Source organism: Ischnura elegans, chromosome 5, assembly GCF_921293095.1.
Source record: "Ischnura elegans chromosome 5, ioIscEleg1.1, whole genome shotgun sequence".
NCBI classification, from domain to species: Eukaryota; Metazoa; Arthropoda; class Insecta; order Odonata; family Coenagrionidae; genus Ischnura; species Ischnura elegans.
In genome coordinates, this window is record NC_060250.1 from 14,996,848 (window position 1) to 15,024,139 (window position 27,292).

At 39.6% G+C, this 27,292-nt stretch overlaps 1 protein-coding gene across 1 annotated transcript in view; it reads right to left on the reverse strand.

Annotated features, from left to right (window-relative positions):
- The window catches only part of LOC124158516 (transmembrane protein 47), a 573,372-nt gene extending 546,683 nt beyond the window's left edge, over positions 1 to 26,689 (reverse strand). The window contains exon 1 of the mRNA XM_046533641.1: positions 24,454 to 26,689. Coding sequence (XP_046389597.1) covers positions 24,454 to 25,143 — 690 coding nt within the window. The 5' untranslated portion in view covers positions 25,144 to 26,689. The remainder of the gene's footprint in view (positions 1 to 24,453) is intronic.
- Positions 26,690 to 27,292: the final 603 nt, after the last annotated feature.

Sequence of the window (27,292 nt, forward strand, 5' to 3'; positions counted from 1 at the left end):
TAAAAAAATATTAGAAAAGAATGCACAAAAATGTTGACATACCTTAGTTTTCACATATTTATTGATAGCAGGTAACTAAGCTATTATCAAACCTAGTTACCATTAATTTCGATTAATTAAATAAAAATAAATTTTGCTACGGTTTTCAATGTCGGTTTTTTTATTACAGCTTTTCATTGATTTAGATATGTGATCCATTTCTACACTGTGGGCTCTTGCTAGCCATAGCTTAAACAATGGCCATGTTTTTGATTTTGACAACGCCGAAATTTTAGATCATGATGTTAATTTGAGAATAAGGCTTTTCAAATAAATGGTTCATATACCAAAATCAATTAACACCTGTAATAAAATAAACTGACATTGAAAATCTTAACAAAATTTATTTTTGCTTTAATTAATCGAAATTCGTCCATCCACGCACACAATTCCCCTCCAGAAATCTTGGCTAAAGATATAAAACTACGGGAATAAAGCATATTTCTCGCTACTCAGCATTTAAATCTTGGATAAAAATGTAACAAAGCATATTTAGTGAGGAATGACAAAGAAAAACGAAGACAGTAAATCATCAACTATGATAAAAACAAAAACAAATTTACGAGCTAAAATGCCCGCGGACACAGTTCAAACATTAACGTATTCGAAAATAAAAGACATGAGCTAAATGAAAATATTTCATCGTTGTAACGGAGAAGATTTTTGTCGGTATTAATTCATTAGCTAATTGCATGAGGAGTGTTCCATAGAAAAACAAATGGGATCAAAATTATAGCTCGCATTATTAATGGCTAAGCGATCAAGGACTAATTTACGCATAGGAGGAGGGAATTACGTATATAGCATCCGAAATCAAAGAAAATTTGCAACCTCATTAATAATATGGGCTATAGAAATATATCACGTACGAGTAATCTTCACAATTGCAGGGATAACCAAAGCGAAAATGTTTTCAAAGATTCATTCAATGCTTCCAGATTTTTCCTCAGCTACAGAGTAATTAAGAACTATTACACCATAAACTGCAAGCTCAACAATTATGAAGCATCGATAAACGCTGTGATATTTTTCATTTGAAAGGCTATGATAAGTTGAGCGTAAATTATTGCAAGGAAAGCTATGGCGAAGCATTGCATAAGAGTCTATGCATTTTCAATATCATAGATTTCATTCACCACGGGGGTCAAATCAAATATAAAAATGAAAACTGTCCCGTCTATCCATATTTTATGCCTCTCGCAACGTATATTCAGAGGAAAACAGCAAGTAAAAAAATATAGTAACTTCATTTCGATAAATATCGATATTTCGGCAGCGGCAAAGACAAGGCAATAAATTTTCAATCATTAACCTAAGCCCACACATTCAGGTAAATCCCTTCAATGGAGAAATACATAAACCAATAATTTCGTTTACCATAAAATGAACTCAGAGAATATGCTCCGAAAATAATTCGTACGTGACATAGTGATGTACGGTCACACTGCATAGTCACAAAAATTAATCTGAAATCAAAGCCACAGAAATGTTCATTTTAAAACGAAATTTCTATTTCCCTATGATGGATTATGCATAAGCATAATTATACAACGACATGCCAATAACTCAAACTGAGAAAATTATCCGCGATGTTCAGGCCATCAAATCATAACGGCCAAATAGTTATGGCCATAGCAATTTAATAGCTTTGAAGAATTAATATTAAGATGGACTCAAATACCGAAATTCCAATAAGCTAGGGAGGATAAAACTACATCAGAACAGAAAGGTCGAATACTAGGCACGGTATCTATGAATTACAGGAGATTATAACCAAATCAAGCTATAAAAAGTTGTGAATGACAAAAATATAAACTCGGCTAATACTAAAAACTAATCACAATCCTTTGCATGGAAAAAACAACCACTGTACCAAGAGTGAAACCACGGCTTTTAGAACCTTAACAGCATACGGATCATCGCAGTTGCCCGAAAATTAGAAGATTCATGGTTCGATATCGGTGCTGGTGAAATTTTTCAAAAGGCATCAATAGCGGATTCCACTGCCGATCATGCAATAGGGTAAAAATACCATCACATTAACTACCAATTTATTTAGGTTGACTTTCATCGCATATCTACATATCGTGTGAATTATCAAGCTCGTAAAGCGTAGAAAAATGATTTACTGCAGCGTAGCAATAAGAATAACGGATGGCATTCCAAAAGACACATAACACACGAACACTTGAATTCAGCCATTTTCATTTCTCTTTTACTTAAATACTGCTGGAAAAATTCACGATTAGAAAAATATATTCCTTGAATAACTTTCACGCTTGATGGCGAAATGTAGCATTTTTAACATCGAAGCATGTACTAAGCGAAAGAAGTATTTTCACTAGCAATAAAATTATTTTAAGGAAAAGTCTAGCGAAGAGTCTCATTTGAAGTGTAGGGCTTTACGGTGTGGAAACGTAAACACGTAGGATAGAGGAAGAGAGAAGACTGGGGGATGGAGAGGAGAAGGAACTTAATGAACTTGATGGTTTGAAGCGATACTTTATGGAATTTATTCATATTGAATGAAAATTAAACTATTTTTTCCATATAAAGTATTTATTAAATCACTACCATATTTTCAACGCACTACGTCATCCTTTGCATGATCTAACAAATATTTTACGTGGAAAAACATGGTTTAATTTTCATGCAAGAGAAGAAACTAGGAAGTGCTGGACATGGTGGATTAGGAGAGGGAACTTTTAGATGAGATACGGAGGAGACAGAAGGTATAGACGGAGGGAGTACTTAGCGGGGAGGGGATGTCGAAAAAAGTGTTAGAGGGTAGAATGTTAGGGAAACGAGGGAGGGGAAGGAAGAGAATGAGATAATTCGATAGAACGAAAAGGAACAGGCCTAATAATGATTTGAAGAGGGAGGGAGGGGAGACAGCCAGAATACTTCTTAAATACTCCATGGAAGCCTACCTTAATCTCTACAGTACTTAAATAAATAAGAAGTTGAAGAACTCCATGCCAACTTAATCTTAAGAATACCTTACAAAAGCTTTTATCTGAAATTTTAACATAAGCACCTGCAAGGGTATGTCGTGGTGGAAATTCCAAAACATGGTAGATTTATCAATTGTGTAGATTCAACAAAAAAGCCGCGTTTTTTCTCAGAGAGGAATGGGTTGCGGCGTGGAAAAAGAGGGGAGGAAGGTGCGGATAGAAAGGTGAGCATGGATTAGGGGAAGGGCCTTTCGGAGGAATGCGGGGAAGATGTTCGGAGATTTACGGCACGACCGTAAATTCGTTCCAAGGAGGTCTCTCTCTAGGAAGGATTGAAATTTATTATTGAGGGAGAGCGTTCGCTACCCTCTTCCTCTTTCGGCGACCCACTTAATAAGCAGTGAAGGCAAGCAGGTCGGAAAAACATCGGCGAAGCGGCGGCGCGCACACTCACGACGGCTGGGCACGCCGCGGTCGGTGGATAAACAAGGCGAGGGATTGTGACGTTGGCGGTTTCCGTGACAACTGCGCGAAGCGAGGACGCTCGAAATAAGATGGGTATCTCGCGGAACCAGACTTTTGGAATGCATTCCAAATTACCGAAAAAATTGGAATTCTCTAACGGTTAAGATCACATCATCACCATCCTTACCGCCATCTTAAAAAAATATATTGTTCTTTGAAGATTTGAATTTAAGTTTGCATAATAAATTTTTCTTTTTTTACGTTAAATATTTACATCCCATCACAGTGTTTTCTATGATTCATTAAAGACGTTTAAACTTTGCTTTTATGCATTACAAGCATGCAGACGTCCTCCCCCCCTTAGTTTTGTTTCTAAAATACAATGTAAAGACGAATATTCCACAAAAAAATACCGGCACCGAAAACTCCTGAATCATGGTCTCTGCATTTCTTCAGGGTTTTCTTCCGCGTCAGCTTGTTTGTAGACAATAGTTTCGCTAGCTATCCTGCCAGCGTCTTCAGGTCGAAGGTCAAACTGTTGTCTACAAACAAGCTGACGCGGAAGAAAACCCTGAAGAAATGCAGAGATCAAACCATCGCCGCGGAAACCTACGTTCTAATACTCCTAAATCATTCCTAATTTTTTTCGGCCAGAGCCTAGAAGTAGCGCAAGTACATCGGGGAAGTAAAAATGGACGAGGAAGTGCATAGACTGATGCAGAAGCAAAGTGGAAGTTAAGTCCTCGAGTAGTATTTGGCTAAATAACCGAACCAATTACGTACTCGGTCGGAGCAAAGGGAAATTACGGCCCCTGGTTGGGCCAGTTTAATGATTGCGTCTCCGGAGTAAATTAAATGGCGCCTAAATAGGGTAGACAGGGGCAGTGCAATTGAGCGGGGATGAAAGCCTTGGGAGTTGGCATTACCTACTGCAGCTGCTTGAGATTAGAACGGTTCCACGAATGGAACGGGAAGAACGCCTACAGACACTACAGAGAAGCAAGGGAAAGAACACGTTCATTTTTTTCTCCCTCTGACAGCGCGACGACAAATATGAAAAGGAGAGCGGCGCTTCACTAATGAAGCTAGATGAAAGCGACGAGAGATTCCGGAGGCATGCTTACTTCGAAGCGAGGCAAAAGATTCGTATCCAATTTGGCTTCGAAACTAGTCCTCCTCAAGTTGCGTGGGATGGAAAATTACGACTAATTCAAGGAAAAGGACTTAATATTTACAAAATTCGCCCTGAATACCGTTCGTTTTTCAGTGCAGCTCATACCGCAATCACACGTCCATTGTTGAGGGTGATGGCTATCCGATAGTCGGGAAAACTCGGCTTACTTATTCTACAAAAATGCCTAGAACGAAATGCATGCCTTCGCAAGTTGGCTACCAATTATTCCAATTACATACATATTTCATTCAATTCCACTTGAAGTAGGATTACTTCAAGCTTTATTTACGGAGTACTTTTGGATCTACCATTATCAAGGGGAGGAAAATATTTTCATGGAAAAGTGGATGAAACTCAACTTGGGAAACAGCTATTTCAGTGCAGAAAGTATTTCTTGAAATTGAATTCTTCTAAACTCTAATTAAATAGGTCGATTAACCTGAATGAATATTATCGTCATTCCCTGGGTTACTGCCTCATTTGATAGCCTGGCATCCTCTTACCGCACTGTTTTGATGGAGGACTCTTGGACGAAAAAAAAAGCACGCACCAAACTTAAATTCTGGTCAACTACGGACTTCTTTGAACTTTGCATGAAAGAACTTCAACAATGTAATGGAAAAAGCTCAAAAATTAGGCATCAAATGAAATTTCTTGCAACATTTGGCAGTGAACCAAAATAACATTCCCGCCAAGAATATTCATATCAAACAATAAAAGTGAGTTTTCTTAAGACTTTTCTTATCAGTTTTTCCGAAAAAAAATGCTGAAAAATATGATTCTATACGGAGCTAAAATCAAATAAAATCCTTGAATATGATAAAATACTTTCCACATAAAACAATTTAAAAATTTTTCGTCAAGTTGTCCAGCAGCAAGGCTTTTGAAAATCTCCAGAAATATTCAAGTTTTACAGACGAAATACTTATTATTTTGAATAAATTGCATTTTGAATTCTTTCTCTTCATTTCTAAGCGAATATTTCGTAAATAATTTTGCGATAAAACGTGAGGATTATATTTAAACTTGCTAATTTTGAGGGAATAACACAAAAAGCAGCCTACTGCAACATTTTTGAGATAATTTTCAGATAATGTCAAAACGAGCACACAGAAAATCACATCGCTGCCATTTGATGAATGTAAACATAGTCTTTTTTTAAGCCAGGGAACACCATTATGATGTATCCAGACTTTCCTATAAACAGCTTTGATAAAATATCATCAGCAACTTAAACAATTAAATTGCTTTCTACACTTTAATACAAAATCCATTATCACTGTATTTAAGCGTCGAAATTCTTCGTGGTGTTTCATATTTCATCACGGATATATCGTATTTCCACCGCATCCAGCCGGAAACGATCACATACATTTCCCAGAGTAATTGTCATCAGCTATGTTGGCCACGTTGAGTAATGGTAATCATAAAACATTTTGGCGTCATAGAGAATTATAATCGACACCATAAAATTGTTCAGTACTCTACAAAATCAGAAAATACCACTATTTTGAGGAGATATTATTTCCACAAACTTTAATTTGCATTATATAGCATTTCCCTTCTTCGGGCTTTCGAGCCCTTCGAGGACATGTGGTATTCTAAACCGCTGCAGCTGTGTTTCTACGTCATTCGTGAAATGTTCGACCAGGCTGTAAATGTAGATCACTGGACCAGGGCGAGACGCGGGTTGAACAATGGAGCTGAGACACAAGTAGAACAGAGGGAGGGGGCCCCATGGACCACACCCGTGGCGCAGTCGACGAGCAAACTAGCGAATAGGGTTGACATATGGACGCGAGAGGGAAAATATATTCAAGAACAAGAACAACCCAACAACAATACTGAGTTACTTTCGAGACCACAAGATTTAAAAAAAATTCTTTGGGCTTTATTTAAAAAGTATTCTGGCAGTACCCTCTCCCTTCATGTACCTCCATCTTCAACTCCCAAAAAGGCGTACTCCCTTTCATTATATCTAATAATCACCTTCTCTTTCTGCCCCTCTCTTGCTTGCCCTACATTCTTCCCTGTAACACTGTTTTCAACATCCCCTCCCCGCTCAGTACTTGCTCCATCCACATCTTCTGTCTCCTCCATATCTCACATAGAAGCTGCCTCTCTTCACCCACCATGTTTAGCACTTAGTTCCTCCTCCTCTCCGTCCACTTCATTTTCTACAGGCCCACATCTCGAACGTCTCCAATTTTCTTCGTCACCCTTCCTTAGTTTCCACGTTTCCTTACCGTAAAAAGCTACACCCCAGATCAGATTCTTCACTAGCCTTTTCTTTAAACTCTCACATGACGATCCTCTCAGAAGCTCCGTCCAGTTCATGGGTTCAACCTTTGCTAAAGCAATTCTCTTCCTGATGTCCTTACTACTGTATCTGTTTTCTTCTAACGTGCAGCCCAAATAACACAAACTCTACCATGTCAACCTTGATCTCCTCATGACAAACTCTCTGCTTGTCTAATGCATCCGCTAGAGCCTGCAGCCCTCTCGCTGAATGCGTTAGACAAATGTTGCGAAGAGAGATGATTGATAATAATTGATTGATCTTGCACCTGCGAACAGTGACTGCGATGCATTGCTAAGAGATTAGAGCCCTGATAGTGCTACATACTCCGCCTTCGCCGCTCTTCAGAGCCTACATACCATTTTCCTAACGTTATTTCGAAGTATTTAGTCGATTAAAGGTCTGTTAAATGTTTAGACAAGAGCTTCCCGTATTTACTGTTTATTGACTGCATACATATACAGCATCAATATCAATAAACCAATGGAATATATAAACCTATCAATAAACCTGTGGAAAAGTGCCAACTCTATTTTCTTTTAATACATACAGGATGTCATTCAACTACATTTCTGTTACTTTTATAAAAGACAGTAGTAAATTTCCATACAGTTTCAATGATGACCGACCGCGTTTTGAGACTTCGTGTCATTATCATTTAGACACTGTGTCACTATTTCGACGCTCTGCGTCATGAGCTTGATAATGACACTAACGCAAGTGTCTAAACCGGGTCGAGAAACTTGTGTGGAAATTTACTACCGTCTATCATTCTTATGTCATGGTTTTTCCATATTTACATGAATTTCGGAGGGTGCAGCCTGGTCTCCCCTTCACTTCGCCACTGCCGTACCTCCCACCAACAAGAGCATGCCCTTTCCTCATTTCCCTTCAAATCTTCCAGCCATCAATCACGTCCTTCAACGAGCCCCCTAATTACTCCTTCAATCTCCCTTCTCTCCTGCCCCTCCCTTATCGCCTCCCCCTTCCTCTGTTTTCCTTCCCTCCATTCCCACAACATGCCGACCATTCCTCTCCGCTTTGCCTTCCCATCCGTCCCATGAACTTTCTCCGCTCTCCCCCACGCACACAATCGCATCGCAAACGTCGGAAATTCGTTTCATCCCCCATCCCCTGGGTCCGATTTCGCTCGCTAAAGTCTTCCGGCTCCGTTGGAATGGCAATCACGACAAAAAAAGGTATTTAGGGAAGAGAGAAAGCAGTCTAAGGATATATATATATCCAAGAAGAAACAACGCAAACCGGCATGAGAGTAATTAATGCATGTCAAAAGCAAACTGAATAAAACGGAAATGATACTGATAAAATCCTAACCGCAACGGTACAAGTAATGCTCTGACGCAATAGAATGGAGAAGCTGCCTACCGCAATAAATAATTAACGTGGCTTCATGATCAAAGCGAAGCGTTTTTCGATGCTTACCAGAAAGAAGATCACTTATTGGAGGCCACACTCTGGCTTGACGTAAGCCGCCACTAATATAAACAGATTCCTAAAATGTGGCAATCGCCGTGTTGAGGGCAGACCGATCCACTAATCCTGAATGAATGCAACAGAGAACTTGCAAGCGGCGTGGAATGGCATCGAAAAGTTATCAATTAGATAGATAATATCAATTCAATTTCCAGTTAAATGCCTTCAATACATTATATTTCCATTTTAATAATTAATTTTAAATTCGGATCGCCCTAGCGTCAGCGAAACGAGTGGCGACTAGACCCATTTAAATACGCGATGGGAGACAAGGCATTCGGGGGACGACTGTAGAATCCACCACAATAACATTGGAGTGTATCAGGCTCTGAAATACTTGTGAACTCCAATATTACCCCGAATTGGATTCCCCGAGGACAAATCACGTTTGAAACGTAAAGGTGTCACAATTTTCAAAATGAAAAATATTCGCATATGTACATGTATTAGATCTTGAGGTGAATAAAAACACTACCGCAGGACGAGAACGCCGACATTAGTGTTATAGTAATAGCCAGCACGAGATCACGAGAAATTTGTATCATAGAAATTCGATGACCCTTGGGTTTAAACGCAACGATTGTTGATATCAGTAATTTCGTAAATCGGATATTAAAGCTACACATTTATGTCTTTATAATCCAGAGCTGATTCTCGGAGAAATCAAATTTCAAAATTATTAATTTTGAAAACTTGAAAATTTTACACCCAATGATACTTATCGTGGCAGCTAACTATTTTGTCTTTAAAATTTACACTACAAAATAATGGGTAGTTTAGATATTTCCTGAATAGAGGTGAAAGTTTACACATTTTTGATGTTGCTTAAAAGCAAAATTGGGTCATAAAGGGTTATTAGTGCCTTGGAGTGTAGGTCTTAAAGAAATAAATGCAAAATTTTTGGCGAACGATTCGGTATGATTAATATCTTCATTAGGTCTTTTTTGCAATGAAAATTATTCGTTTATAAATCAAAAATCATTTTCATTAAAAAAAAACCATTCAAAAAAATTATATAAAAATGCTTAAAGTTCAGCTGTATACCTTTTTTGCACCCCTTTGCGATTATTTCCTTATTTACTGATTCTTCGGCAATGCGCATAATGCTTCGTAATAATTCCTTAAGTTATTTTGCCCCATAGCTAAATCACGCGCAGCCTGATAGCATAATTTATCAAATGCTTGCCTTCCATACGCCTTTATTCTCGTTAGAAATAACGTGCTGCAGTGGTGTGTTCTATCCTCCTCATCGTTATTTGTGCCGAAAATGTTCAACGCATATCATTCTTTGTGTTAACCTAGGGTATATTATGAGTTTCCAAAATAAGCTACGGGCTCTCTGCATGTTTTGATGAACCCATATTTTCCATCAATGCACTCTGTTATTCGATGCATATATCCAGATCCCTGAAATCCATAAATCCCTGATGAAGGCACAAACAAATCATATTCATTGCCAAAAAAGACCTGAAGAAGGTATAAAAATATATCGAAACATTGGTAAAAATTTTTGCATGCGATTCTTAAGAAACCTACACTCCAAGACACTAATGAACGTTGAAAAATGAGGTAATGAGGAAAAACTCAATTAATTCAATATGCAAATGAAGAGTATATTAAAACGGCTAATCAATTGAGTCAATTTACAACGGTATTCAGAGCGATTCTGTCTGGGAAGTTGCCCTAGGAAACAAGTAAAAGCCTTCGTTTGCAAACAGGTATCGTTGCGATGGAAACACTGACGGCCCAGCCGCATTCTCGTGAGCCGTCACACGGGATCAGAACCGCGGTCTCCGCCACTGAAAGAAGAGCGAAGGTATTAACCTCAGGATTAACTCCGCGTGGGTCGAATTTCCTATCCCGGCGCAGCAGAAAAGCCAATCAGCTGGAATGGACTCGCTGATCTCTCACAGAGATCCAAAGGACTAGATGAAAGACCGCGGTAGTCTATAAAATAAAAAAAAGAGGCTAGATAGACGAATGGATTGACTGGCCCCATCCTCTCTCTCCCTGATTATTTACTGCTTTCATTTTACTGCAGCTATACGGCACGTGTTTTTTCTTGGTTTATTTTGTTTAGAGAGAGAGATAGAGAGGGGGGAGAAAAGCATAAAAGAATCCGCTCCTACGTTATCGCCTATTGGAAATCCGCACCAATTTACAACCCGACTCCTATCCGCTGCAGAGTTCTCTATGCGGGAGATTTTTATCGAAATGACGGCTTAACCCGCAACAGGGCATATTATTCAGGAAGTTTACCCACTGCTGATATCAACAGCTCCCCCAGAAATTCCAGCACGTCGAAGTTCCAATGGGCCATTATTTTAACGGTGTCAATGGGATGAAAAGGGAATATTAATGCGAAAAATGGATATTCAGATGCAGCCATTCTAATTCACGAGAGAGCTCTTTCACGATTATGATTAACAACACGACGGAGTTAAAAAGAGATGAAAATACGCGTCTTATTTATGTGATAAATAGCCTCTGAATTTTTAGCATCGAATAACAGAGTGCATTTATGGAAAAGTTTGGCTCATCAAAACATGCAGGGAGCCAGCAGCTTAGCTTGGAAACTCATAATATACACGAGGTTAGCACAAAGAATAATATGCGTTGAAAATTTTCCGCACAAATTACGATGCGGAAGATAGAACACCACACCACTGCAGCACGTTATTTTTTTAACTAGTATAAAAGCGTATGGAAGGAAAGCATTTGATAAATCATGCAAGCAAGCTGCATGTAATTAAGCTAAGGGCCAAAATACATTAAGGAATTATTACGAAGCGTAACGCGAATTGCCGAAGAATCAGTAAATAAGAGAATAGTCGCAAAGCTCTACTATCGGTGCAAAAAAGGTATAACGTTGAGCTTTAAGCATTTCTATGAAATTCTGCCGAAGCTTGTTGGGGTCTTTAATGTATCTTTTACTCATTGTTTATTCTACTGCAACAATGAATCATAAAAAATTGTTTAAACATAAAAGTTTAACTCCCACGGTTGAAAGATTGAAGAAGAGCACGCGAAAAACAATGAAAACGGCGAAGCGGTCGTTTTCTTCAATTTGTCACGGGAAAAATATTTGATAGGTACACTTCATTGTTTTTTTATGTAGAGAACGACGTCTTCGAATTAAAAATTATTATTATTATAGTACTCTACCGATTAAGGTAGGATTCCATGGAGTGTTCAAGAAGTAATAATAATAATAATAAATTTTCTATTTCGTGGGCCTTTTGGCCCATGAGAAAATTATTGTACAACTTTTACAAGTTCAGCATGACATTACATGCATAAAAGAAAAGAAAAAATGAAAAGAAATACAAAAGATTCACTCGTTGCAGACCGCCGTTAACTTACAGACCATTCGGCAAAACAATATTAACGAAAGGAAAAATATCATACTGCGATATAACTGACTAATTACTACAAGAAATTAAGGCGACAATTTATTATGACAATAGTGTCACACAAACAATATTTTCAAACAAATAAATGACAGATTGGTATAACACACTCTAATTTAACACAATTTTAAACTCAATTTTCTGCAACAATATGTTTGAGCCAATAATATGTTTGAGAAGATTAATGTACAACTTATACAGGTTCAGCGTGACATTAAATTCATAAAAGAAAAGAAAAAATGGAAAGAAATACAAACGATTCACTAGTTGCAAACCGCCGTTAACATACAGACAATTCGGCAAAACAATATTAACGCAAGGAAAAATATCATACTGCGGAATAACTGACTGATAAATCTAGCAGACAGGGATTACGAGTGGATAAAATTTTATAGGTAAGCAGGATCACATGGTATAAAACGACGCTGTTTTAGTTTCAACCAACGTAATCGAACGTAAGTATCAAATATCCTATCCCATTTTTTTAGGTCATAAATGTAGCGCATTGAAGAGTTCATTGTTACTTGCAATTTGTTGTTACTTTCTTCGCTGAGATTAGTAAACAGAGAGAAAAAGTGATCTGGAAGCCTCCCTTTCCTTCTACCACTGCCTTCTTTCATTCACAGTAAGGCCTAATCCCTTTCAATCTATCTAAAAATCCTATTCTTTTCCTTCCCCTCCCTCGTTTCCCTAACATTCTACCCTCTAACACCATTTTCAACATCCCCTCCCCGCTAAGCACTAACTCCATCCATACCTTCTGTCTCCTCCGTATCTCATCTAAAAGCTGCCTCTCCTCACCAAACATATCCAGCACTTCGTCGTTCCTTTTCCTCTCCGTCCATTTCACCCTCTCAATTCTTCTCCATACCCACATCTCGAATGCCTCCAATCTTCTCTCGTCTTCTTTCCTCAGTGTCCACGTTTCCGCACCATAGAGAGCTACACTCCTAATCAAACTCTTAACTAACCTTTTCTTTGAAGTCTTAAGGCCGTTTTACACGGTAAACGGAATTGCGCAATCTGACGTACGTGCGAAGGCGCAATCAAAATTGCGTCGTGTAAAGCGGTGAATTGCTAGAACACATGCGAGAATGCGTGGATGCGTGACGTCAAAATAGCCCGTTCTAATTTCGTTCAGGCATTCGCGCGTCTCCGCGCCATTTTAGAAATTAATGCAGCTCTAACCTACGCAATTCCGTGCCCCGTGTAAAACGGCCTTTATAGCTTTTTCAAATTAAATTTTACTTTAACATTATTTCATTTTTTTTAATGATTGTAAGATAGATTTCAATTTCCGAGGTGTATAAAAGTGCACGAATATCGAAGTTACGTATGTTATATGGAAAAAACATTTCCGAACTTTTCATGTAAGGAATTGTTGATATTGCTCCTCTTTCTTAAAATGAACCAGAAAGACGAAATTCTTCCCACGGTAATGTACACTAACAAAGCGGCGTTAAAGCTAAGACGAGAAATCTATTTCATTTAGTTTAGCTAGAATATTTAATACCTCCGAGGAATACGAAAAATACTGCCTTAAAGAATACTCCCCAGAGGTCGACCAATAGACATACACCTAGGATCGAGATGATTAAGCATGCTGGCAAGAAAAGCCTCAGGGAGGTATAAAAGCTAGCTTGGTATAGGCAGAAATTCAACCAAAGAGATAAATTCGTTCCCAGCCTAACATACGCAACTATGAATGAAAATCAACATTGAAGATTTTTTCTCGTTTATTAAAGTTTGTTTCTTTTCTCTTCAGTTTTTATTCGATGTTTTTTTGTTGCCAAAGGAGAACTCATCTTTTCAGTGACACAGTATTCGTTACATTTGATCATATTCTTCACTGCTTGTAGTGTAATGATGAACACCGGAATAGGTAACACCGCGTGTAGGAGGCCAATAATCAAGTAAAGATCCCAGATTTTTACTCACTCATGCAGTGATATTTTATTTATTTACCTCGCTATCTTGCGCGTGCTGAAAAATATTTCCTATCCACGTCGATTTTCTCCACCTCAACACTGTCGGGACATATTTTATGGAAAACTGTCCTCATTCTTCGGTGTTCATAAAATATCTAAAGCCTGAATCACACGATCATTTTTTTCCCGTCATTTTCGAGTGATCACTCAAGCCATCACTTGGAATCATCGCGCGCAATTGTTTTTCGCGATCACTCTAATGATGAGGATTCCCATCACTTTTTTCATCACTCCTCCGGTCGCTTTTTTCGTCGCTGAAACCGTCACGAAAACAAATAATGAGCCAATCAGAACGCATGCCCGTATGGAGCGATTGTTGTGCAAAATTTGACAATCGTGGGAACGACATAGGTAAACATAAACACGCTTCATATTTGCGTGATACGGGTCCTATGACAACGAGCTGTGATATCGCAAATGATGCGAAAAGCGACGGCGGGAGGGACCGTGTGATTCAGAAAAACGATCACTCGAGCGATCACTTTTCCGGTCGCGAAAAGCGAGCGATCACAAAGATGTACGGAACAAATGATTGTGTGATTCAAGCTTGACTATAAAAAGCAAGCATCAAAACTTGGAAGACGCTTCTCCAAATGTTGCACCCTTACTCCCTTCCTCAACGTTCTCTCTTGGAGACCCTGCTACTCTTCCCTTCTATCCCCTGCTATCTTTCCGCGTCCGTCAACGATGTCGATAAAAAAAAAGAAATCCTTCCGGAGCTGGTCCAGGGACTTGTTGATGTGGTTGGGTCGTGCTACCCATGTCGTCGTCATCTCGACGCGGCGGCGGCGTCCGGCGCTTCCGAGGCGATCGTCCGAATCCTCACGGAGTGAAGGGGGAGAGCAAGAGCCCCCATCCGGAGAGAGAAGGGGATATTCCTCGTCCCCAACAGACATGTGTTCGCCACCTTTACTCATACGTATGTAAACGAACATCTTTCTTTCAAGAGATAGATAGGCTCACCCCCACCAATTTTCTAAAGAAACTCCATCCTGCATTGAAGGAACAATTCTCGCGATTTCTACCGGGTGTAGTTTTGAGTAATTGGTCCCAAAATTTCGAGGGCTGCAATCGTCTTCAAGGATAGAATATGGAGCTAAATCTTTTCGGTATTATTTTCATTCATATCCTATCGGTATATTTATTTATATATTTATTCTTATAAGTACATAACATAAAAATACCCCAGGTTGGGCAGAATCAAAGGACACAAAAAAGATAAAAAACACTCACAGTACTAAATTTTCGGTGGCACATTACCACCTTCCTCAGAGTTAGGTAGGAGACAGTGGGTAAAGGATGAAAGATAGCCGAGGGAAGGGGAAATAGTAGGGAGGTAGGGTCCAAAGGGTGTGCTGTGTTGGTGAGAGAGTGTGCTGAGGAAATTAAGGGATTATCGGTTAGTATTTAAGCCCATATTTATTTATTTAAGGATATAAATGAATATAATACCTACAAGAACTTCGCTCCTCATTCCACCCCTGAGGACGATGGCAGACTCAAGCCTTTTACGTTGGGACAGTTGCCCAAAAACACACCGTGTGGTAAACCCGACAATTATTCCTTCAAACTATAAACCGGAGAAAAATCGAATTCTACATCCACATGTCATGTTTTTTCCAGTAAAAATGACACCGACGACAGAATTAGAAATTTTGACTGCTTCCACCATCGAGTGAGAATATTATATTACCAATATAAGCATCCGAAACTTTCTAGATTACAGGGTAAAACCATATTTTATTACATTATTTAATTTATGAGTGAAATAGTTAAAACTTTCCCGGTCCATAATTGAATAATTGAAAATTTTTGACTAACCTGCGTCTTTCAGTAAAATGATGACGTTTCCTTTCCTCTGCTGGAGACCTCTTCAGGGCTAACGTCACAACAATGGGCACGTCGCGTCGCGTCGGCTACCTTCACTTCCCGTGTGGAGTCCATTAACGCTACTCTCCGGAAATGTGCCAAGTCATATGCCTCGTTCACATTACGATCGTCCGAGCCGTCGTCCTAACGATAGTTGACCGAACTAGCCGTGTGAATGCAAGTCCTGAGTCTATAGTCTGTGGTATATTGTTATGTTCCAAGGCCTGTATCAGGGAACTTGAATGACGGTAACACCGCAAGACGTCTCTTCGATTCCTCAGACTTGGCCGCTGATTTGACGGTCAATTGAGTAAATGTAGACTGCAATAGCATATGTAACCCATGCACTGTAAAGCAAGTGTAACATTCACGCGTGTTTGCTAATGAAATGGTTAAATACTTCATCTAAATTATATGTTTTCATAGGAAAGTGTAATGTACCATCAGAAGAAAATTAATTTTTCATAATTACAGGTATCAATGTAGACCTAATCAAACATTTTTCCATCATTCTGAGGGCAATATTAAGTGGAATAACTCTAAATTATACAGATTTCTCGGACTACTGCCAGAGAACTGTGGAGTTATTCACTAAGATGTATCCCTGATATTACATAACAATCACGGTACATAAGCTGCTTAGGCATAGAAGCGATTTTGCAAAAGAGTTGATTCTTCCTATGGGACAATTATCTAAAGAAGGATTACGAAATGCGTAAATTCCACCTGAGATTCAACAGAAAGCAATCCAGGTGGGGCACGAATCAAGACCTTTTTAAACGACTGTTATTAACGTCTGATACATTTCTTTTCACTATCCTGGTATCAAGTCCGTCGAGTCCGAAGGAAATGCCAAAAGATTAAAGAGATCTGCTGATTTTTTTATGATTGTGTAGAAGAGGGATCAGACGCTCGTGACGGAAAAAATTCATCGGAGGATTGATGGTAGAAACTCTATAAAAAAACAAATACAATTCAGTTACTTTAAGGAAGAAAAATTGTGTGTGACATACAATACATCTATTCTATTTATATCGCAATTTATGATTCCGGATTGATTTTATTTGTAAGTTTAAGGTAATTCGTGGATTTCCATTGATGGTATATTGTATTTTTATTTAAATATCCTTTACGGATAGAGCCAAACATTATCAAACATTTTTCCAGTGCATATGTATGATTTGATTCTGAATTTTCATTTATTGGACATGGTGGCACGTATATTGTCTTTAAGATGGAGGACCGAAAGTGAAATTTTACCTGGTCAGGTTAACTCTTCACCATATATTTTAGAATAACATAAAATAATGAATTTAAATTTATCGGTTTTTTCATTTTCACTAAAACATTCCCCTATTGTATACATCTTGGTCCGATTAAAAAATAAAAACCACTGGGGAAAGAATCTGTTAAATACCTTCAAAGGCTGTACGCCGTCATAAAACGCCCCTTTGCGCGCGACCCACCTCGGCGAGGGTCTGAATAGAAAAGGGTAACGGTAGTTGCATTTCGCGAAAACAGTCTGTTTTTCTCACTCTTTAGTATACCAACTCAATCTTTTAACCCTACTTCAATACCGGAAGCATATTTCTTATTCGTGGAATGGTTCCGACAAATATCCAATCCCAAGCATTTCCACTCGAGTAACGCGTTAAATGGTCAATTCGGTCGATCCATAATCGTTGCTAATGTCATCAGTATAGTGTTTAGGTCATTAATGACTAGGTTCTGTGCTTAAAATGACGATTTTCAAGAATAAAGTTTCAAAAAACTTGAAACATCGACCTCGGTTACCGAGCCTCAGGGTCCCGCGGCGTGTAGCTCAGCCTTGACTCGCGATCGAAAAATCACTCTCATTTCCTTCGTCGCAGACTTTTTTCCAAGATTTCTGCTTAGAAGTCTTGAGGAATCTCTACTTTACACCGTGATGTGAGTTTCCTGAGTTATATATTTCGTAAACGAAAGATAATGTCTACTTTATGTCAAATATCACGTGAAAAACGGGTCCGCCATTTTGCGTTGTAAAACCAGTCAAATGTAAACCAAAATCATCAAAATTCATGGAAAGTATAGGCAAAGCATAAAGTCAAAGGAATATTGCGTTTTTTATTCCATAAAAATCATGCCAACGCAACACCACCTGCTTAAATTCAAAGGTTTCTGAAGAAAAACGAGACCACGCGTGTTTTGAAAAAGTTGGTCATGTTTGGCCCACTGTATCTCAGTAACGGATCGTATTGATGTAAAATGGCACATACATCTATAGTTGATAATCATTTATAAGTATTTACGCCAAGTTCGAAGTCTCTATCTCAAAAAACGTCATTTTGGACTTTTGTCCAGCTTTTTTCGATTTCAGCCCACTGTGCGATGGCTAGAACTATCGTAATGTGAATGAGGCAATACTCCCCCAAGTATTTTTCTCCCAGTTAACAACAAGAGTGATTGCAAGCCATTGAATGAATTTATTATTATAAATGTCTTTAAAGTACAAACACGCGCAATGAAGATACAATCTCTCAGTTTTAACTCAATAGAAGTCATTCGTTCAAGGGTCGATTAAAATCAAGTAAGAAACGACAAAAGCCACGATGCCAAGGAAAGCTTTTAATCAGAGGAGATAACAAGAGGGGATCTACGGATGAAAATAACAAGTCAAGAGAAAAGTGCGATTCGGTAAATGAGTGGTAAGTTCCCTTTAATGCGTCACAGGAAGAAAACCCATCGGATGGAAAAACGAGACACACGAAATGTTGCTTTGGACCGAAAGGGATCCATCATCAGAGACGCTAGCAATCAAATCGACCGTAATGGGTATTTTTACGATGCTTCTATCAATTTGCTATCCAGGCTCTCCATCGCAGAGCCGCAGCACAAGGCAAAGGGAAAAATGAAAACCTTTGGATGATAAAACTCGCTTTTCATTAATGAAAGGTCACTCTAGATGTAAAGGGATCATATATATTTTTTTGAACATTTATTGCCACGAGAATTTTATGCAACGCCACGACCTTATAAGCGAGAATCCCGGCAGATGTTTCCTCCAAGGAAAAGCAAAGGAAGATCCTTAACGGCCCGGAGAGAAAGGGTGATAAAAATACCGTAAGGAAAAGACGTCCAAATACTTTGAGAGAGATTGGATCCTAGAGACGACAGTAAGATCACTTAAAAATGTCAAAAGCAATCTGCTTTTAACTAACAATTCCAGACACCTAAGAAAATAAATGAGGCGCAATCCTACCTTTCAATGAAGAGAGGTAATCATCACCATTCATTGATTGGTACAATGTAGTTTAAAAATTGTATTCACGACTACGTAATGTATTCCTTCACAATTTTATTTAACACCACAATATTTACCGTCCATCACAGCTAAAAAAGATTTTTACACTGTTTTTTTACAACTGATTCTGCTGAGGCCCGGGATCTGTCCAATTTTCTCCTCTTAACTTCGCATGATTTTATATCACATCGGAGTTCACGTTCTTCCTATAAACCCAAACACACCGTTCCATTCGATAAAATTCTGGTCGGAGTTCTTCCATACAAACATTTCGTGAGTATCGCCAAGCACTTAACGCAACTACATTCGATATTACTATAAGTGGAAAAACAGTACCGATTAAGGAAGGTAAACCAAAATGGCAAGAATCCTTAATAGAAGAATAAGCTGAACACCTATGCCATTTGCTGTTATTTTACTCTTACATACATAAACGGATATTTATCATCACAAGAAAGAATAGTAAACCATGAAATGACTCAGCTTATATCAGAGAAAACACAACGAAATTATATATAATATATTTGAATTGAGTAAGAATTGAATGAGTCAAGCGAAAGATTTGTGGAGTGTGCTTCAAAATTTACATAAATGAATGCTAAAACATTTTTATTCCACATGAAATTTATTTTCGACATGTTTCAACTTGCAGGCGAGGGCATAGGGTGACCTATCGCGGAATTTTAAGTGGAATAAAAGTTTTCGCATTCATTTATTTAAAAATAAATAAATTAACTCCCAGTAAAAATTTTAACGAGGGTGTAGCTAAGAGAATCGAAGTGAAATTCAAATCTCGTACTAAAGCCTCTGAGTTAAATACAATGTAACTACAAAGAAATGCATGCATGGGAAATATGTTGCAAATCGTCAGAGGAAACGATGCCATGATAAGAACGAAGGAAAGCCATTTGATACCTATCACATCCGACAAGGCGCATGATTTCTCCCCCGGGGAAATTACAAAAAGAAATTACGCTATTCGACAGAGATAAAGTCGAGTGGAAAGCATACTTCTCAAAGAAATACCACACGAGCTTCTAAGAGAAACGACCAAACAGAAAAGTTTGCTTAAAAAGCTCACTCGAAGTTTCATGTATTTTCGTTGTTCGCGGAATTCCCTCAGATGATTTGGGTTTCCATAGGATCAATACCTAAGGTGATAAATAAGGCGCTATACTCTCTTTCAATGAAGACAGGTACGTAGAGAAACGTACGTTCGAAAAATATTCGAAACTGCATGCATGAAAGTAATCCATTGATTTTGAACTCGCGAAGGGTAAACGAAACGCACCGACCTCAAATTTAACCGTAGATAGATATTTGAATTCAATTCAAAATACATAGATTGAAAAGCTTCTTCAGGTAAAGCTCATACTCTCCGTAAGGGAAGAGTGAGCGTTTACAAATCACACACGAAAGAGAAGCTCCGCAAACGTCATTCACTACGGAGGTGAATTCGTCTCGAACGCCTATAAGCATTTACACCGCATGCTCTAATGAATGCCCCATCACGATCGGCGTGAGAGCCTAAAATATCATTTGGCATTCGTTAAGCCTCTTCAGCGCCCTCATCTACATTCCACGGCATTCACTCAATCGGAGAGGAGGAAACTCACCAATCAGGAGGCACAGGCTTCCTCGCTCCATTCGATTAACAAGTAAGACAGAAGTTCCAAACGGGAATATTTACCTGAAAAGAGAGAGCTCAGAGTTAGATAAAATCAGAACATTGAACGAGACATCGATTTCAAATTTGAATGGGCTACATATACGACAAAATAATTCGGTTGGAACTATTACCACTAAGGAGACTAAATGGAAAATTGCGTTCCGCAACGTTTTGAGTCGCTAAGGAATGATTGACTGAGAAATGCCTCTTCTCAGTCTACCAGTATTGCTATGATTGGGAAGTTTCGCTTGGATCGCAGAGATTGGAGAACGCTGGGGCTTAAAAACGTTTGATACCATACTGAAAAGAGCAGACTAACTAATAAGACGTAATGAATAGACATAAAAAGCAAAATGCACTGACTACGTTTTAGGTGTATACATATTTAAACTTAACTGACGTGATATGGAGGAAGTATCGCGAATTCATATTGATAACGAGTGCTTTTCTGCAAACGCTAGAGAAATAAGAATTATCAGTATGGATAGCTCCTGGTATCAAACTTTGATGCTCTACTTTCAATTTGAATTTCTACGCGTAACAACAATGTATAAAAAATTGCTACAGTCGGAATAGAAAATAATATTAAATATAATGGCAACGCCAGTAAAATTGACAAATTATTGCCAGTTACTTGAGATGAACGCTATAAAAACTCAAAGTCAATGAAAGCAATTTTTGTAGGCAACTAAAAATTAAAATTTTCGCATACCATTATGCTCAGAACAAGTTCTCCCAACTAGATTCTTCACCCCCAACACGCACGGATCTACCTATATCCATACTTATGGGATAATGTAATATAGCATCAGTTACGCAAAATATAAGGCAAAGTTTCAATGAGCATATAAATTCGGAATCGTCAAATTACTATAGATTAGGTTACATAGAAAAATGATATTGACGTAAACACTATGAAAAGCTGCATTTGCGCCAAGATAGAATTTAGAGTTACGCTGGTAACGCAGACGAACGCATGTTTTTGTATATTTAAAAGATACGCACAGAGGTAGAGGATTAAAACTGAGGATAAAAATCTGAGTTCATGGAATTTATGTAACTATTTGCCATTCAATGTTATCGTTCGTTGAATGTTTGAATAGCATTTATCCTCATACTCATAGCATTTATCCTCTTTCGCACATTTCTCCTCATGCCGGAAGAGGAAAATTCACGAGTAAAATCATGCAAAAAATTGAGACAAAACACACTGAAAAAGATTAAATTACGGCCATACAAAAGCATGTTTAAAATTTCATTAGTGGAACAGAAACATATTTCTTGGTACTCTGAAAATTGCGTTAGCTTCGACTTCGGTTTCGCTTAAAAATACAACAACGGAAAATAGAAAAAAAATGGATCCTTAGAGGGTAAGTCTCTTCCGGCTAAGCAAGGAATTGAATCGAGTAATCTCTGCAAACTTCGAGCATAGCAGAGGAAATAAACTCCTCGTGAACAAAGTAATCTCATTCAATTCACGAAAGCGACGCTGCATCCACCGAGACCATGATAAAAAATCAAGCTATCCCGAAGGCATTTTGAAATCAGATTCCATCAGCGGGAATATAATGCGATGAATAATGAATATAAAATAGGTCTGCACTACACGAAAAGCGAACGAACTATAAAGAAACGAACAGATACGTTATTGACATTTTCTAAAATAAACGGAGCAACTACAAAAAAAACAATCATGTTCTGGAATCTAAACGACGGCTGAGAATACTTCGAAGGGAACTTAATTTTACAAAATCTTGGGTATTATTTGGAACTTGAAATTCTTTTGTGATTATACCAGAAGTTATTTTTAGAGCATTATAACACTTCATCAATAATTATTAAAATAACAATGCACCAATGATTACTGCAGGGCAAACTAGTTTCATTGCATTAAAAACTCGACCAACAGTTCGAAACTTTAAATTCCAATAGAGCCACATTTCCACACAAATAAAGCTTTGCGAGAAGCAAAAGCACGGGTTTTCCGGAATGCGAAATACATTCATAATTACGAAATATAAGGAATGCAATTTCTCAAAAAGTACCTCAATTTTCCATAGCAAGCATAATATTTTTCATCGGTATAATTGCTTTGAGAGCCCCCAGTTTCCAATTTATGCTGAAATGTTTCCCAATAATCGACACGTATCAAAGTTCACGCACCTAACTAAATACAGAAGTAGTTACACATGGAATTTACATAGCAAATTGCGCAAATAAAACCTAGAACATTCTGTTTTGTGGAGATGACGAGACCTCAAAGTTATTTTGGACAAAAATTCCAATGAATTCTACGACGATAAGGCATTGGAAATCGTTTATTGATCCCAGTTTTACGCCAAAACTGACAATATAATTCAAGACAAGGGGCAGAACTGAGTGAGTGAGCCTAGATAAAGATTGAAACCGAATGAACTGCCCATATCTCAAAGTCGTAGTCTGAAAAAAATGACAAGAGAAAAATATTAAACGTTAAACGAAAATATCTCACGAAACTTCACAATGGCAGGCCAAACTTGTATTAGAAGGTGATATATTTACTTTCAATCAATAACAAACACAGAAAGAGATACTAAAAAGTGCCATATATTGCCTGCCAATGTAAAGAAATACACTGTACACACTTGGCCAATTCTTTCTTGCCTATTCTATTCAGTTCTCCCGATACAAGTTCGATGCATTGTGGAAAGCAGACCAAGAGAGCGACACTGCAAGATATAATGACATTCTTATCATGGAATTGGTTTAATAAAGACATGATTTTTTTACTAGAACTTAGAAAATACTTTTTTTAACTTAGAAGTAAAACTAACTACTTAGTAGTGTTTCATTTAACAAGATGGAGAATTGTTCATTCTGAGTAATGACATATATCGATTCATTACTAACATTTTATTTCCTAAGACTTCCTTTATCCTTCCTTTCCTTTGATAAAAAACGATTGTGCACCATTAACTACTCAAGTCAACAGGTTGCACACGTGAATACGAGGTCGGTTTTTTTTCTTCTTCCAAATTCCATGTTTTTGCTTCTTCGGCCAATACATCCCGAGTAACGTAATTTCTGCACCGAAGCATGTTTGGGAAGCCCTAAAAACACATAAGCACACCTTTTAGAGGGAAGCTTTAATGGTGACCTTCGATACCCTGTTCATTGAGACCTAGTTATGTTAATCAATCCCAATACACACTCTACGGAGAGTCGAAAGGGCCTAGTCTCACAGGAGAGAATATAAAAGCATAATTTGGCGCCATGGACAGAAAAGATATTGTACACTAGAAGTAATCCATCCTGAAATGACTTGTAGAGAATACGTCGTAGCTCAACTCCGTGAGGTAATAATTTACTGATCAAATATGCATACATATAATACTTTGCAAATGAAATGTCATTCCCCGATGAGCTACATAATCCTTTTCCACCGCAACAAAGAAATATTACCCTTAAATCTTTTATGAAAAAATGCCGTCCAACAAAGACAATCACACCAAAATGCCTTCAACACCAAGTATAGCAAATATACCATTACGGAGCATAAAAGCTGACAGGTAGAGTATGCCTCAGGAATATGGCCAGTGCTGTCAAAAAATCAGTATGCAGTGAAATGAAGATTAAGGCTTGCTTTAATATCCGAATACACATACGGATATCGAACTTTTCAAAAAATTGAGGCATATTGGGAGCTTAGAAGACACATACTTCTTGGCCCTCCCTTCCATTAGAATACCCATGAATGCGATATTAGGAGACAACCCGAGTAAACAGGGCATAAAATGAGTTGATAGTAGTCATCGCAGCCATTCACTGACCTGTCCCGGTTTCAGCTTGGATTTTTTTCCATCGGAGTCGCCGCTGTCGGCTGGACGGGCGGTCTTGGAGGGAGCCTTCCCACCTTTCTCCACAGAACTATGAACCCTCTCTGAACTCGACCAGAATGTCCTGCCGTTCGGAACGGCGCAACACTCCACCAAGTCCAAATCGACGCCTTTTTTCTCCGCTTTGCCCTTTATCTTGCCCAACACCTTGCCAGAGCCGTCTACGATCCCGAAGCAACCTCCGTACACCGTCTTCAGCGAGGCGCCGCCGCCTTCTTTTTCCAAGACCAGGGGCGATTCCTTTTCCGCGCGGGGAGAAGTCTCAGATGGACTCGTCTTGGGCCTCACGCAGGGCGGCGTCGGCCCCATCATCGCCCGGAGACGGGCCTTGATGGCCGCGGACCGCGAAGGAGGGGCCTCGGCGACAGCAGCCGCCGCCACGGCCCTCGCCCAGAGGTCGCTCTGGCGCAGAAGAGCCGGGATGGGCCCGGGGGGCCTTCGAGAGAGAGACTGGCGGCCGACGCCGGTCCACCACCCGTCGCTATACTTCCTCCGGGGAGCGTCCTGGGAAGCAACGGGTAGGGCAGCCACCGGTACCGCCTGGACGTAGAGGTGCTGCTGTGCCAACCGCTGGCCCGGGTGGACCGAGATGTTGTCGAGGTCGACTTCTGAGGCCATCATCATTACACTCGTTTTGGGGGGCACGATATACGAACGATGACTAAACCACCTTCACCTCCCTTCGAGGGTATCAAACAAAGTTCATTGAACTTCCTCGGCTGATATGTCACCCGCTGTCACAGAATTCGAAAGAAGATAGTAAACCTGCAAACAGCCTACACTTTAGAAACCGGACAACGGACAAAGTTCATTGAACTTCTTCGGTGGATATGTCACCCGCTGGCACAGAATTCGAGAGAAGATAGTAAACCAGCAAGTAGCCCACACTTCAGAATGCGAGGGCAACAGAGTTACTGAATTCCGTGATCTCTTCGAACTGACTTAAAACCCCTTCACTGCCTGTTCAAGAGGATGGGGAAGGGTTTATCGAACTTTCTCACGAGTGTATCAGCCCTACCATAAAACTACGTATATGATCGTCAGTTACCAAAATATATACAGTTCATAAAACAGAAATCGCCAGTTTACAGGGATATGATTAAAGAATTTCCAGGGTTCTTTATATGACTCCGAGACCTTTAGCTCCTTTCGGTGATATTGAGCAACGCTTATCGAAATTGTTATCCCACCGGAATTGTTATTTGGAACCAAAATGTCTGGAAATGGTTTACAATTCACTATCTGGAGACTAATAGATTACACGATTCTGACGATCTCTTTTGACAACCTTCAACTGCCTTTGAGGTTACCGAGTAATTTCCATCGAACTGCCAATGGGGATTTATAATCTGCTGACACAAAACTGTCGTTAATCTCCTAGTGTTCACGATGCCAGAGCTCCAATCTCGCAAAATTCACCACTGCTTACAACTTTTTTGCATCCTTTAGCGGATTTCAGGCTACGTTCATTGAACTATGTCACCGGCTGACACGAAATGTATCTGACAGAAAATCTCGCAACGCTCAGCACTTCCCAAAACAGGAGATTGATACTGACAGAGTCCTTCCACTCGGAAAGCGACTTCCGTTGGTCTCGCTTAACAGTGTACACCGCCTTCACCTCCCTCTGTGGACATGGGATAACTTTCATTGAACTAGTTTGCTGTATTTGTCACCCACTGGCAAGAAACAAGGACTACAGTGAATCCCCAAGCAACTTAAGCTTCAAAGCACAGACGCTCGTAATTCGTAGGCACTCCACACACCACGACAGGCACTCCGAACCCAACTTCACTTCCTTCCGAGGATAATGGATGATGTCCCTCGAAGTTACTCGGAGGTATTATCACCCTGACACGAAATGGAGATCAAAATGTCTCTATTTCATGCGTCAAAAACCAGCTTATTAGGCTCAAAGAATACCTCCAGACGACGAACGGATTTCCAGCTGGCCACAATTTCACTTCCTCTGAGGGGTACAGGCAACAATTACGAACTGACGAGGCGTCAATTTCCGCCGACACAATGTAGAGAATCGGCAGTATGACTCCAGGCTCCCCAAACTATCCAAATCAGGATATTAACTGTGGATGGCTCTCTCCCGCAGACGGTTGGCCTCTGGCTTGGTGTCTCCCCGCGTCCGATCACAACCCAGGTTCCTCCGCGTTCCCTCAAAGACTGACTTCCTTCTCCCCCCCGCACTCTTGGCTATGCCTCCCTTCAACCTGGGAACACACAATCCTCGCCTATTCCCCGCTTATCACCACATGCGAAACACACAAACACACCCTCGCCCGCGAGGGAAAAGCTAAAAACCATCCAGGTGAGAATATAGGATTGTCAGCTCACCCTCTCCACTCGACCTAGGCCTACTTATCTGCCTCCTCCCATCTCAACCACCCCAGGATACACGACCGTGACTCCTATCCACGCTTCAGCCTTCCCAGTGACCCATACTCGACCTTTAACACTACTTTCGATCACCCTTCCTCATTGCAGTGAACACATATCACTTTTCTCTCTCCCGTTCGGGATGGCTTACTACCGGCACCCGAATGTCCCCCGCCGTCTTCCCAAACTGCCCACCACCTCTCTCCTTCCCACAGGATCACCTCCGGCGACCTCCTCCTTATATTCTCTCCTCCCTTCTTTAGTTTTTACAACCCTACCTCCCCCCTACTCGCCCGTCTCTCAGCCCCCCCCCTCCTCCTTCACTTCGGCCCGCAAAAAGCCGTCACGAAGGGCGGGAGGGACACGTCACATAATCCGCGAT